At 44.4% G+C, this 12,963-nt stretch overlaps 1 protein-coding gene across 9 annotated transcripts in view; it reads right to left on the bottom strand.

The window, feature by feature from the left end:
• HIPK2 (homeodomain interacting protein kinase 2) overlaps nucleotides 1–12,963 on the bottom strand; it is a 127,450-nt gene that overhangs the window by 26,829 nt on the left and 87,658 nt on the right. For all 9 annotated transcript variants that reach the window (XM_086884742.1, XM_086884739.1, XM_086884747.1 and 6 more), the window contains 4 exons: nucleotides 7,481–7,604; nucleotides 5,267–5,386; nucleotides 4,485–4,571; nucleotides 3,205–3,389 (listed from right to left, as the gene is read on the bottom strand). In XM_086884742.1, the coding sequence (XP_086740868.1) occupies nucleotides 3,205–3,389; nucleotides 4,485–4,571; nucleotides 5,267–5,386; nucleotides 7,481–7,604 (516 nt within the window). The remainder of the gene's footprint in view (nucleotides 1–3,204; nucleotides 3,390–4,484; nucleotides 4,572–5,266; nucleotides 5,387–7,480; nucleotides 7,605–12,963) is intronic.

The raw sequence follows: 12,963 nt of genomic DNA, 5'->3' as shown, positions 1-12,963 counted from the left end.
GTTCCTTTTAAGTAGTTGTTCACTGAGAGCTGAGTCCAGCTAAGCAGTTAAAACACTGCCCCTGTCTGGCTGAACACTTGTGCAGATGCTTATCTTGAAGCATGACATCTCCTCTTGCAGTCAATGGGACAATTAATATCAAAAAGTTATTCCAAAGCAAATTCCTCAGTGCCCCGAGGAAATCTGGTTCTGAGGTTATCTCACACTGAGAACTGGATCTCTGGGGGAATGATTACAGCTTCTTTCTTACACTGACTTTCCCTTAAATGTTATTGATACAGCAATGGAAATTTTGGGAAGTATCCTATTTTGTGCCCCAGTAAAGGAGATTAAATACTCTCTACATTGCTAGAGCACAGTAGGCAGCTGGTAGATGAAACTGTCCATATTTCATTAATTATAATACCAAAGCATACAGAGGTTAAGAGACAGCAACACAGTGAGCCTGGGCAACACTGTATTTTTAGTACAATCTCACTTTTTGACATCTGAAAACCAATACAGGTTTTTCACAATTCTTCCACAGTAACTGTTTTTACAAATGTGACCTCAGAGTCTGAAACACAACCTCAGAAAGTATAAATGCATTCATTTGATTTCCATTATCCCAACACAGAAAAAGAAAAATTCCAGGCAGTTAAAATCAGCTGTATGCTGACCGTTTTGTAACACTCTAAGGTGTTGGAGGTAGGGGGTATATCCTCACATCATTTTTAAGAGACAAAGTGTCCCTTCAAAAAGAACAACCTTATATTATCCCTGAGGTTGATGAAGGGGACCTAGATATTTTTATCCCTTGTCTCTTACTCAGATGGTCACCTCTGTTCCTACAAGTAATGTCTTGGTAACTGGATCTGGGCCATAAACACCTGCAGACCAGCTAGGCTCAGGACACTGTGCACAGCTGCCCATTATGTGCATTCACTTCCAGAACTGTACCTGCTGGTCACAGAACATCCAGCAAAATCAAACATTTAACAAATAAATACAGAAGGCTATTGGATCACTTCTTTTCAGTCAAGTATGAATATAATTCTCCCTGCACAAAGAAGAAAGCACTGGGAAGGCTATAGGTTCTGTACATGGTGAACAGTGTGTGTTACCAAATGGTTTTATCTAACAAGGTGTAAGCTCTACAAATGCAGCACCACGTTCTCTGGCTTTACTTTTTAAAAAGGTGGGGGAGAAAACCAGCAGGGACAAAGCAAAACAGACAGAAAGACCGAGGAGTACTCAGCAATTTAAGAGCCAGGAAGTTAAATATGTGAAATGGGAAGCTAAGCTGACTTTGCTGTCTGCTTGTAAGAAAGAACAGTCCCTCTTGTGCTGCTCGAACTTGCAGCCTCTCTGAAACGTGCCACAGTAGAGATTCCTTCCAGAAGCTACAGCTTCCATATATTCTCACTTTTTCTACTGCCTGCCCAATTTATTTCCAAGAGAGATTATAGCTCCCTGCATCTTTCAAGGCTTTGATGTTTCTACTCTCCAAACCACAAGTAATCACAGACCAAAGTTCCATCCACTTGCCATGCTGGTTACAGCTTACTGCTCTCTTTGCCAGTTACTGCTTCCAGCGTGGAGGGGCTCGTGGGGTTACACACCGGCTGGCACACATTCAGGATTCAGAGACGTGATGCTGAATTCTTTATTTGGCTAAAATTCTCACTGCTATTGGCCCCAGTGATATTTCCAATCTTTCTGGGGCTTTGCCTGAGCAGCCACAAGTGAGCACTTCAAAAATGAAGATGTGGTTTTGGAGTGTTGCGTTAGTGGAAAGATTTCTGACGACAATGCATTAGGTCACAAATCTCTCCTATCTTACACAATCAGTTGTTGCACAGTCAGAAGGACTGTTGCAAATTAAAAGACTATTGTCTATGATGCTCACTCAGTATTTTTGCTGTAATATTTTATTCATGAATGTTTTTTATATGAAACTTTACTTTTTTCCTGTTTAGCACAATCATCCCCCATCTTGTTTTAATTTATCACTTACTATCTATTTATAGGTAACAATGCTCAAAGATGGCTGTGCAGGCTAAGTCTGGGTCTACACAGATCGTGCACCCACTACCTTCTGGTAAGCAGATGCTCTTATCTTATGATAAATGTAACAAAAAGGCAGCTACTTCAAAAGGGGGAAAGCTACCTCAAACAAACTCCAAATACTGCAGCCACACATACAGGCAGGGCAGCTGACACAGTTACCTGTTGCTCTGCAGCACAAAAACATGAGCTCTGCAGCTCTTCAAGCAGCCCCCTTTAATTTTGTACCTGCGTTTCTGACAGCCTTTAAAACACTCATACAAATGGCACCCAATGAAGTAGAGCACTGTGCCAGTAATTGTTATCCTGTCAAGGAGAAGGGACAGCCTGTGAAAGCACCTTTAACTGCCAAGTGCTGTAAAGCAGGATATTCAAAGCTAAGTGTCCTAAAAGCTTTGGAAAACTCCCACTATGTGTCTACCTTCTCCACTTACACCTGAGAAGCCTGTCCCTATATGAACTGGACATGGGCAGGCTACGTGGCAGGTATCCTGCATTTCAGACTGCTGTGCTCTGTGGTGCAGCCTCAGGAGAAGGGGCAGTCAGGCTTAAAGACATGACTTCATCTCATCTCCATCAGGCAGCAGAGCCCGTCCCCATTCCACATGTGTCAGATGAGGTGAGAACGTGGTATTTAAGGTGACACAGGTGGACAACAACCAAGCTAAAAAGTGAACTCCTTGTCCTGGTGCTTATGCCTGTAAAACAGCCTGCTGCAGAACAGCTCTTCCCTTAAAAAGCAAACAGCCCCAAGCTGACTCCTGGCGTGATGGGAAGGTTCTGGGAGGAAGGGCTGGCTCCCCGCTGCAGGTAAGGTTGATTACTCCAGTAACAATCAGGACTATATTACTTTGAAATAGACTGGTACTTTCAGCACTAATTGCATAATTTCTTCTGCATTTTAATGTAAAAATATGTAATTACTGAATATTTACATAATTAATGTAGCACACACTGCAGCGTTTTAAATGCCAAGCACCTACAACACAATTCTTGCAACCTTGAGTTGGAAATCGTCTTTTTTGTGTTGTTTTTTTTTAAGCAGGAAACGATGAAAACTTAGGGATCAAACATCTTAACAAAGCCTCTCAGATACACTTGGTCTCCACCACAACCAGCTCTCCTCTTCAAAGCCCAAGGGGAACAAAAGCCACGTACTGTGTGCTGTGAGGGAAGTCGAGCAAGTGCGTCATGGTGACAAAAGGGTGGCTCAGAGTTTCAATGGGTGTTATCCTCTTATCCGCGTCTATCGTCAACATCTTCTTTAACAGATCTATGAACTCCCGCCGGTCTGCCTTTTCCACCAACATATCGCTTCCTTCCAAATCCGTTGTCATGTTTACCTAAAGGAGAAGGGACAGGAGTGAGTGCCAAAGGGGAAGAGCAGATGGTCAGGTCTCCAGCAAACTGTGTTTACTCCTCGTTGGAGTGCGTTGGTGCCCTGCGAGCCTCCCTGTCTAAAGGAGTAGCTGCTGACGAGCCACGCCAGACTCCGTGGTGGCCACTCATCTGGCTTGTGCATGTCACATCTCCAGACAGACTGTTAAGTGTTCAGCTGGCCTGGGTCAGTGGCTAATGAAACACTTAGTCACTCTCCACTGAAGATGAACAGCTTCCATGTGGTAGCAGGCAAGCTCTGATAATCACAGTATTTATCATACACTGTGCCATCAGATACTTATCTATGTGTCCTGTGAGCAAAAAATATATAAAATACATAAAAATTGTCAGTAGGTTTATGAAAAACATCACATTCATGTATCAGGTGCCAGGAAAAAAAAAAAAAAAAGACTTGTCACATTATTTCATGAATTATCCAGTCTCCTCTGATTCCAGTCCTCCATTCCTGCATGTTTACATGTTTTATTTTCTACAATGTCTAGACCTTGCTAGAACAAACCCCAGTTTGGTGCTAATGTTGGGCCAGTTTGGACACTGGTTTGTCAGCACAAACTCCTATCACAAGAGTGGTTACGCTGGGATTAGCTCTCACAGCAATATGGAACTGACACTGAATTAGTACTTCCCATTCTTCCCCCAGCTAGAGATGTTTTACAGTGAGCACACTCCTCTGTGCCCATGGTGAGTATTTCCATTGTCACCCTTTAACGAATGGAAATATTAAAGCACAGACAACCAAGTGACTTGCCAGCAGTCATACAGAAGAGCACTGGAGAGAGAAGAGAAAACCCAGGATTTCAACATTCAGAGATGTGCCTCAGCCACTTACCAAGGCTGCTTTACTACAGCACACACACCCCTGTGTGTAGTCACCCCCGCAAAGCAGCACGTAACAGCTAATTTGGTAGGCATAATCCTGGTATTTTTCAGAAGCTGACCCAAGAACAGGATACATAGAGAATTTAGATAATTCCCTTTTGTTAGTGTTGCTGGAAAGCATGTGAACAGTCTTGCTGGTTACTCACCAGTGCTCTTACCTGTGCCATATCATCCAAACAGTTGAAAATATACTTTCTTGCTTCCTTTGACTTAATCCCCGTCTCTGCCTCATGATCATCTGGCGTCTGCTCAAAACAGGACACAGGTATTGACCAACACTGCCCTGCAACCAGCTGCAGATTATGTACCACTTCCCACATGTGCCTCATCCTGTCCTCATCAGGGACCATCGTGTCCCTCTTGCCTGACCAGACACCATCTACACAATCTCCACCACATTTATGTGACATCTTACATGACACAAGGTGATTTATCTCTTCTATTTGACCTCTGAGGGCCCTCCCAACTATCATGGGGGTCTCTTACATCCACCCTGGCATAAGGTGCAGCATCCCATCCCAGGAGCCCACTGGCCTCTCTCCTTGAGGACAGCATGCAGCCAAACACACTGGCACAGGACATTCAGGGCTCACCTGCTTTACTAGAAGTTTTGATTGCAGAATTAAAATGCTTGCGTTTTTTTTCCCCTGCAGTGAGCTAGACATTAGAGCAAAATCTGCCCACTACAGGCCAATTCACTGACTACTTAGAGGGAGATTTCCAGGTCAATGCTGGACTTAAACTTCCAACATCACAATGCCAAGCAGGTGTATTATAGGCTCCAAATTTTGGGGATGGCAGTTTTACCTTGAGCAGTACCCACCCCTATGTCTGTGCTGCACTGCAAAAAGCAGAAACTTAGGTTCTAAGGTGACCTGAATGTTTCCTCACTTCCAACCAACAGCTGCTAGGTAAAAGAAACAAGGGAATGTCTTCCTACCTTCAGCCTCCACAAGGGATACGGTGAGTCTGTATCCCTGTTGAAAAACCTCGTGGTCTTTGTCCCTGCACTTAACAAATACTCTGCTGGTAAGCCCTGCGTCTGTGAAATGTAGCGAATCTGTAAGAGAAGGATGAGAGGTCACCGTTCGTCCTGTGAAGATCTCTGGAGATCTTCCTTGAAGGAGTGCAGGAGGCATTTGAACCAACAGAACAGACAAAAAAAGAAAATGTAGCACATAGAAAGACTTCACCCCAAAAAACTCAGTGGAAGGAATGAGAGGAAGAGAATTTCTGTATGGAATTCCTTCCATTTATCACATACATCACTAGAAACTCACCCTTAGAGTGCATTCCCACAAGGCCTAAGGATGAAAAGAGGAAAGTCCCTAAGTTTTTAAAGATCAAAGAGAAGGACCCACACAGTGATTTCAATGGGATGTCTCAACACTTTGCACCCTCCCCTCTCCAGGAAGTCATTTCTGCAAATTTGATATTTGCTCTCTAACTTTTGCCAGTTTTCTTCCACCTGAGCACACAGCCTGTCCTAGGAGCAGTTTGAAGTTCCAAACAGAGGATTATGAAGTGACTAGCTTTGAACTAAGGTGAATATACACTCAAGCCAACTGACGCCCTCATGGTATGGAAACTACTTGTCTCTACTGACTACATGATGTTATTTGAGCTGCATCCACAAGCATGACCTCATTGGCACCCATACAGCGAAAAGACACTCTATTTGTGTTTCCAGGATCTCAAACTTTTATTTATTTATAAAGGAGAAAGGGTCTGTGATTACACAATTAAGGACCAATGTCACACATGCCTGAGGTACCACACAGAACCTTAACTTTGGCACCTCCTGACTCCTGAACGGCTTCATTCTGCAAAATTGCTGCAAACTCTGCAAAACTACTAAAACCAGTCACCTACTCTAGAAAATTCTAGGGAAGAATGCAAAGTGTTTTTGAGAGAAGAAACAGAGACTGATAAAAACATTAAATAAATAAAGGCATGAAAAGCAGCCGTGGTTTCAGTCACTTCCAAGCACTCAGGCCCCAGTTCACTGTGCATGGCTTGCTCAGCTCTGCAGCTCTTTAGGTCCATCAGTGCTCACACACCTGAGAGGCACCAGGATCCTGCCTGCAGCCAGTGCCAGCGCTGCAGCCAGGGGCCAGCATCAGCCCCTACCCCTTCCCAGCTCCCCAGGAGCCCTCGTCACACTTTACCAGAGGAAGCTTTCTGCTGGGCAGTTAAACTGGCCAATAAGGTATGGTGATTTCTTTTTCAGCTGTGTGTTTTATGGCTTTTGGGGTGCAACAGGGAAGAGAAAGAAATCTACTCTTCATGCTTGGTATGTGATTTTCAAACGCTTGTAAGTTTCTCCGCTACATCTGATTTCCTTTAGAGTCACTAACAGCCCTGCTCTTTGCTGCACGTTATTTCCCCTGCCAAATTTTACCTTTAGAGCTCTGAATAAAAAAATACTAGTTTCAAAAGAAAAGTCAAGAAAACATTTCACTGTGTGAAAAACTTATTTATTATCCTGCCTTTTTTTTTTTCCCCTTTTTTTAAAAAAATATTTCCTAAAAGAAAAAAAGACCCTTTTCAGGCTGTATTTGCAGACAGCTAAGATCAGCCTGAAGAATACTATGGGAATGCAAAGTATTCTACAGCCCTGGCTCTAGCTGCTGCTGCATTATCAGTTTCAGGTCTACACAAAGAGCATAAAATCCTATAGGGAGAAAAGGGACGACAGCTTATATTAACTGGAAGCCTACATCAATGCCAACGTCCTCCTTCTTGTCATTGCTTCTAATATGCACTCTCATAAAAGGGGTTATGAAATGCAGCCGAGTTTGTGCAGTTCCTTCTGACAAGTAAGGCTTTATACAGCACTTGCTGTTAGAGCAGAGAACGGGTGCCTGCTCTGCTCAGTGAGGAGAGACATGTACACAGTCTCCAGTCAATGGCAGCGTTGACTCTCAATTGAGACTTCACTCAGGCAGCCAGGCCTTAAAAGCCAGCGAACCAAGCTGCACACTGGTTACCTGGAATAGATTCCCAGGTGCATGATGACAATGTTGACTTGGGAGAGCAAGAAACACAGATCCATCATTAGCAAAAGTGATAAAATTGGCATCTGTTCATTCTGACAAGAGAAGGGAAGAAGATGTGTACACTTACCAGCACCCAGGGCAATATCCACACCCACCTGATCGTACTCTGAAGCTCCTGGGTACAAGGGCCAGCCCAAGAACAGCTCTGCAATGACACATCCCAATGACCACATATCGATTGCTTCACAAAAGGGTAAACCGAGGATGATTTCAGGGGCTCTGCAAAGGAAGAGGTCAGAAAACATCAGCAAGGGGGGCAGAACGGCTCGGCTGGTGTAGGGCAGCTGGTGCCCATCGTGACACTCACAGAGCTGCTACCAACAAGTGTCACTGCTCTGACAGAGCTGAGGGACACACTGGTCACTGGCACAGTGCCTGCTAGCCAAACGTTAGCTGGTGAATATTTATCCTTACAGAAGAGTACTGTGGCCATATGCAGCCAAGAGACAGCCCTACATTTGGCAGCATTTTGTAAAGGAGAGAACTACCGCTGCTTTCATCCAGCAAGTGGGAATATGAAGGCCCCAATCAAGGCTCTCAGGCCCAGCTCACTGTCCTGCGGAGAACTGTGCAGATCCCCTGCAGTGAAGCATCCTCTGTTCACACAGCTCCGTGGGTTCACAAACAGCCAGACATTAAATAATCATTACAGGACTGGTATAAAAGGATTACTGACTTTTTAAACAAATGGCAGTAACAATAAAACAGAGAAATAATGTAATTAGACCTATTAGACCTAAGCCTTTTCCTCAGGAGGAAGTAGCCAAGAAGCCTTCCTTTCCCAGTCTGTCCCAGGCGCCTGATTAGATTTCCCTTTCCCTTTCAGCCCAAGCAGCCAAAATGCAGCACCTCTCTGGCTATGCATTTATTGCAGTCTCCAGGAGATGCCACCAAAGCACCTCTGCTCCCTCCCCTTCCAGGGGGAACCTGTCCCACTGCCCTGGGTTGGTTGGAATCCTTCTCCACTGATGCTGAAAAGGTCTGTAGGATGAGGTTAGATGAACTCGCTCAACTCCAGTGGCCAAGGTGAGGTGAGATGAGTCCTGACCTATGTGCTCCAAACATTCTGCGTTTCAAAAACTTCTGTGTGGAAGAACCAGAAATATTTTCCAAATACTGAAGACCTTGTACACACAAACACCTTCCTTACTTATCCCACCTCTGCCTAGATGTCCACATGCAGTTATGTGACACAGTTCCTATTTATACAAGGATCTCCTAAAGCTTCTCTCCTGTTCTTCTTGCAACGCTTCTGAAGCCCCAGCTTCTGGTTTCATGGTACGTACAGCAGGAAGAATAACTTACTCTCCCATAACCCTCTAACTATAAAGAAAAAAAGAGCAGAAGACAGATAAAAAAAAACCACACACTGCTTTAAAACATTCATAATTTTAAATATAGCCTTGGGATTTCTTGGGCCCTCATGCATATTTTGGGAATGCCTGGAGCTGGCTATTGAGCAAATCAAGTGCCACCATCCAAAGCTTGAAATAGGACCCATGGTTCCCAGTTCCCCATCTGTCATCAGGATAAGATCTGACATTAGTGAGATCATACTAAGGATTACCAATTGCAGTGGAAAATATTATGTTTTAATCACGCCATTACACAGTCATGTCAAGACAAGTCTTTAGCCAAGAAACCAAGCAAAATGGTAATTTTTTCCCAAAGAAACAAAGACCCTGTAGCAAGAATCCATACCCCGTCTTCAGTCCACAAACTCCTCCAGTTTTGGGGGGACTTGTAATGATAAAAGTCCCAAACTACCTCTTCTTAAACCAGAAATGCAGAACATAAAAATTACAGGAAATCCTGGGATTTTCAAGTTAGAATTCTTTGTGGCATTCCCACAAAAAAACTAGTCAGAAACTTAAAAAGTGGCTACCTTTAGCCCTTCTAGCTTCCTCTGTGCTTGTCATTGTCATACCCTACTGCTCTTTAGCTCACTGTGATAAACTTTTTGTTCTAACAGCAATCTCTCCTCATGAACAAGGGGTTAATTTTCCTCTTTTCCTTCCCATTCCGTCATCCCGTCATCCCTGTCATCCCTACACACTACTCGACACCTAGACAAAATGCAGAGAGAAAAAGACAGCTATGGTGACCTGAATCTCATTACTATGTAAATCCTGCATTCAAAGCCATCTGCCTCTCCCTGCCTGCCTTCCACATTGTGAACGAAATGTCCCCGGTCACTAATGAGAGCTCAGCCACGAATCGCCTGAACTTCAAATCCCTCCCACTAACTCAAGTGGAGGGGTGGGCTACAGGGATATTCCCAACATGATTTTGTGTGGAAAACTCCCTGTTCACAGAAAACACTTGCACTGCTGTCATATGCAGCACACACCTCCTTTCCTCTCTCCCCACACTTATACTGCCAACACCTTCAGACCCCTGCAAGAAGGGATGACCTAGAATTTGAGGTTCCAAAATGTCTTTTTTTTTTTCTTTTTTTTTTTTTCACTCCTGAGTCTTTAGCTGTCCAGTGGGTTTTCCCGAGATCTCCACTTTCTGGAGTGCAGGAATTAGGAGAGAATTTATTTTTTACATGCAGAAGAAATTTTCCATGTCTGCAATTGGGAAGAAAAGCACTAATCAATGTCCATATTATTTAAACACATAAAATGCAACTAAACAGAACACCACTCATTCTATGAATTCTAACAATGGTGAGAATGCCTGTGAGAAGGGACTGTATCTAGGGGCCTTATGTACATCACAGCCACCAGTTGCTGTGGTTTTCTCACAGTCTTCACATCATAACTGTGATTTTTCCATGGAGAGGGAGTGGCCTAAGACAAAAAGGTCTTGTTAATGTAATTAAGCAGTCATTAAGACAGCTCAAGAGCAACAGGTAGTGGACGCCACACAGGCTGCCAGGTTTTCAGCCAGCAGATACCTCCTGTTTGCTGTGTGAAGGAGGGAGCTGCAGGCACCAGGAGCAGCGTTCTGCCTGCTTGAGATGGCAAATACCAAGCATTTTGGGGCAGAATGCTACGAGCTCTGTAATGAAATAATCTGTCCATTGATAAAATACCTTTGAATCTCTACTGTGGTGGATGTTGTTCTTTATGCTCAGTTATGGATGCATACATCCTTCTGTACATAGGATCTAGTGTGCAACTCCTCTCTTTCTTAACATAAGCATGTCAGTTTTTTAAGACAAGGTGAGATCTTGACTTCCATCACATGTTGTGGCACAGAGTTCCACAGGCAACCTTCTGCTTTCAATAGCATCCTAGCTCAGCTGTTTAAAGCTTGGTTTTCCTTCACCAGGTTTAAATTTGTCACCTTTCACTTCATGTTCACATAGATTGGTCTAGAGGTGAAGATGGAAGTGATTGAATCACCTGTCCTTTAACACAAGCTATTTTTATAGCTCTGCCCTGTTCTCCCATGTCTGCAGCAGCTTCTGGCTTCTCAGTGTACCATCCCATGGATGTTTCAATCCACTTCCACTGCCTGACCCTACAACTCCTCTTCCTAACATGACTGCTTGGAGACAGGCTAAACAGACCTAGAAAGAGTTAAACACAAAGACATTCCCCAGACTTATTTTACACTATTTGCAGAATGCTTTCGCGTTCCAGTCTTCCCTAAGCTTAATATTTTGTTTGCTTTTGGAGTGACACGAGGCATTTCAGCAGATGTTTTATCTGGGAGATCCTCTGAGACACACAGTCCTTTCTCCAGAGAAGCTGCAGTTAATTTAGGACACAGAATTATGCAGAAATAGTTCATTTTTTCTCTTCCAGTGTTTACTGCCTTTCAGTACTGCACTGATCTGGCATAATGTTTCCTGTAATCTAGATCAAGTCCTTTAAATGCTCCTCACTCTTTTCTGCAGCCTAACCTAAGCAAGTCTGTGATATCTGCATGCTTGAACACTTCAGTACTGGTCCAGCACTTTTTACAGATAATTAATACATTAAATAACTCTGGTCCTAAAATGTGCATGCAGTCCACTCCACAACTGACCCTTGTTTTCCTAAAAGCACTCAGATTTAGCTCAGCATTAAAGATGGTGTAATTCTCTTTCCAAAAAGTAAAGAAAACAGTTTCCATGCCTTAACCAGTTCTTGTGTGAGATTTCTCCACTCTGCAGCTGCTAACACTGTGTGACAAGGGAAAATGCCCTATGAAAGTGTGCACATCCGAGTACCGCAATCATAAATCAGAAGGACGATTCACATGGCAGGAGACCCTCCCGAACAGCACGGAGATCTTCAGCAGATCTCTCTCCATGACTGCACAGAGAAATATTTTCTGTACCAACAATACAGTTTTTTTAACACAGACTCACCAAACCTTTCGATTGTGGTGAGGACCTTGTCTGACAGCACACAATGGAGCCAGCTGCCAGATACCTCAATACATGCAAGAACATCCCCATTTCCTGCTCTCCACCCATTTCTTGGCTGTGCATCGGCAACGCTCTTGGCACAGTAACTCCTGCCTCTAGTACAAGACACACAGAAGGAAAACAGAAAACTTTGCCCTCCTGTCCTTCCTCTCCCATGAGCTGCCCTCGATGTCTTCCAACAAAAGGCACTCCCCTCCTGCATGCACAGGCACAACCTGTTCTACAGCTCACACAAATCTCACCATCACAGACCAAAGGTTTAGAAACCACTTGCCACCAGCCTGGGAAAGACTGAAGAGTCCTGCCCAGAGCTTCTATCTCCAGGACAAAAGCAACCATCCCCACTTCCCACATCTCCTACCCCTTTCTGACCAAATTACTTGCCTGGACAGCAACGAGTGACCTGTTCCTTGGCTCAGCAGTGAGTCCAGTCAGTCCCCCATCCTTTGGAGCCCAGCTTGAATGTGCCTGTGTACACCAGAGTGCTGCCAGTGCCCCAGGGTCCCCGTGCTGGCAGCACCCACAGGTCCCCAGAGGCAGAAGTGCCATCTCATCATTTGCTTGCACCTCACACACGACCCCGTCCTGCTTTCAGGCCTGCTGCTGGCAGAGTATTTACTTTAGCAACCCTGCTTTGTGGCAGGGTAATTTCATTGTCTGGTGTTTCTGTCAGGAAAATTAATTACCAGTCTAGCTCGCTGGCTTTTTCACCCACACATCACAGGACATTAAAAACAAATGCCAAAAAAATTCATTTGCATGGACTCAGATTCAGAGAGCTGGGCTCTTTCTGAATTTTAAAACTTCCCTGCAAACTGCCTTCCTCAGGGATAATTTACCACCTCTGGTAGGGTCCCATGGCCAAGAGTGATAGTCTCAGCAGAGTCCTTCATGGACAAGTATACACATCAGACAAAAATATAACTCCAGACTTGAGACTTGCTGGCACCTTGAGCAGAGAGTGCTCCTGCTTCCAGAGGAAGGTTGGGGGCAGCTGCAGGCAGTGCAGACAGACCTGAAGTGAAGATGTCTCTGAGCTGGTACACACAGCTCCTGTTTCACCCTACCTGCTTGAGTCACCTGCTAAAGCCTGGATTCCAGGAAGCAGCAGCTTTCACATCTCCACTCAGGAAGCTCTGGCAGAGAGGCAGAGCTCCTCTGCCCAAGCAGGGATGCACTGACCAGCTGCACAGCCAGGGCTTCACCTCACTC

Source organism: Cyanistes caeruleus, chromosome 4 (assembly GCF_971803275.1).
Source record: "Cyanistes caeruleus chromosome 4, bCyaCae1.hap1.1, whole genome shotgun sequence".
In the NCBI taxonomy this organism is placed as follows: Eukaryota; Metazoa; Chordata; class Aves; order Passeriformes; family Paridae; genus Cyanistes; species Cyanistes caeruleus.
The sequence above is the reverse complement of the archived record's forward strand: the minus strand, read 5'-3'. Positions and strand labels throughout refer to the sequence as shown.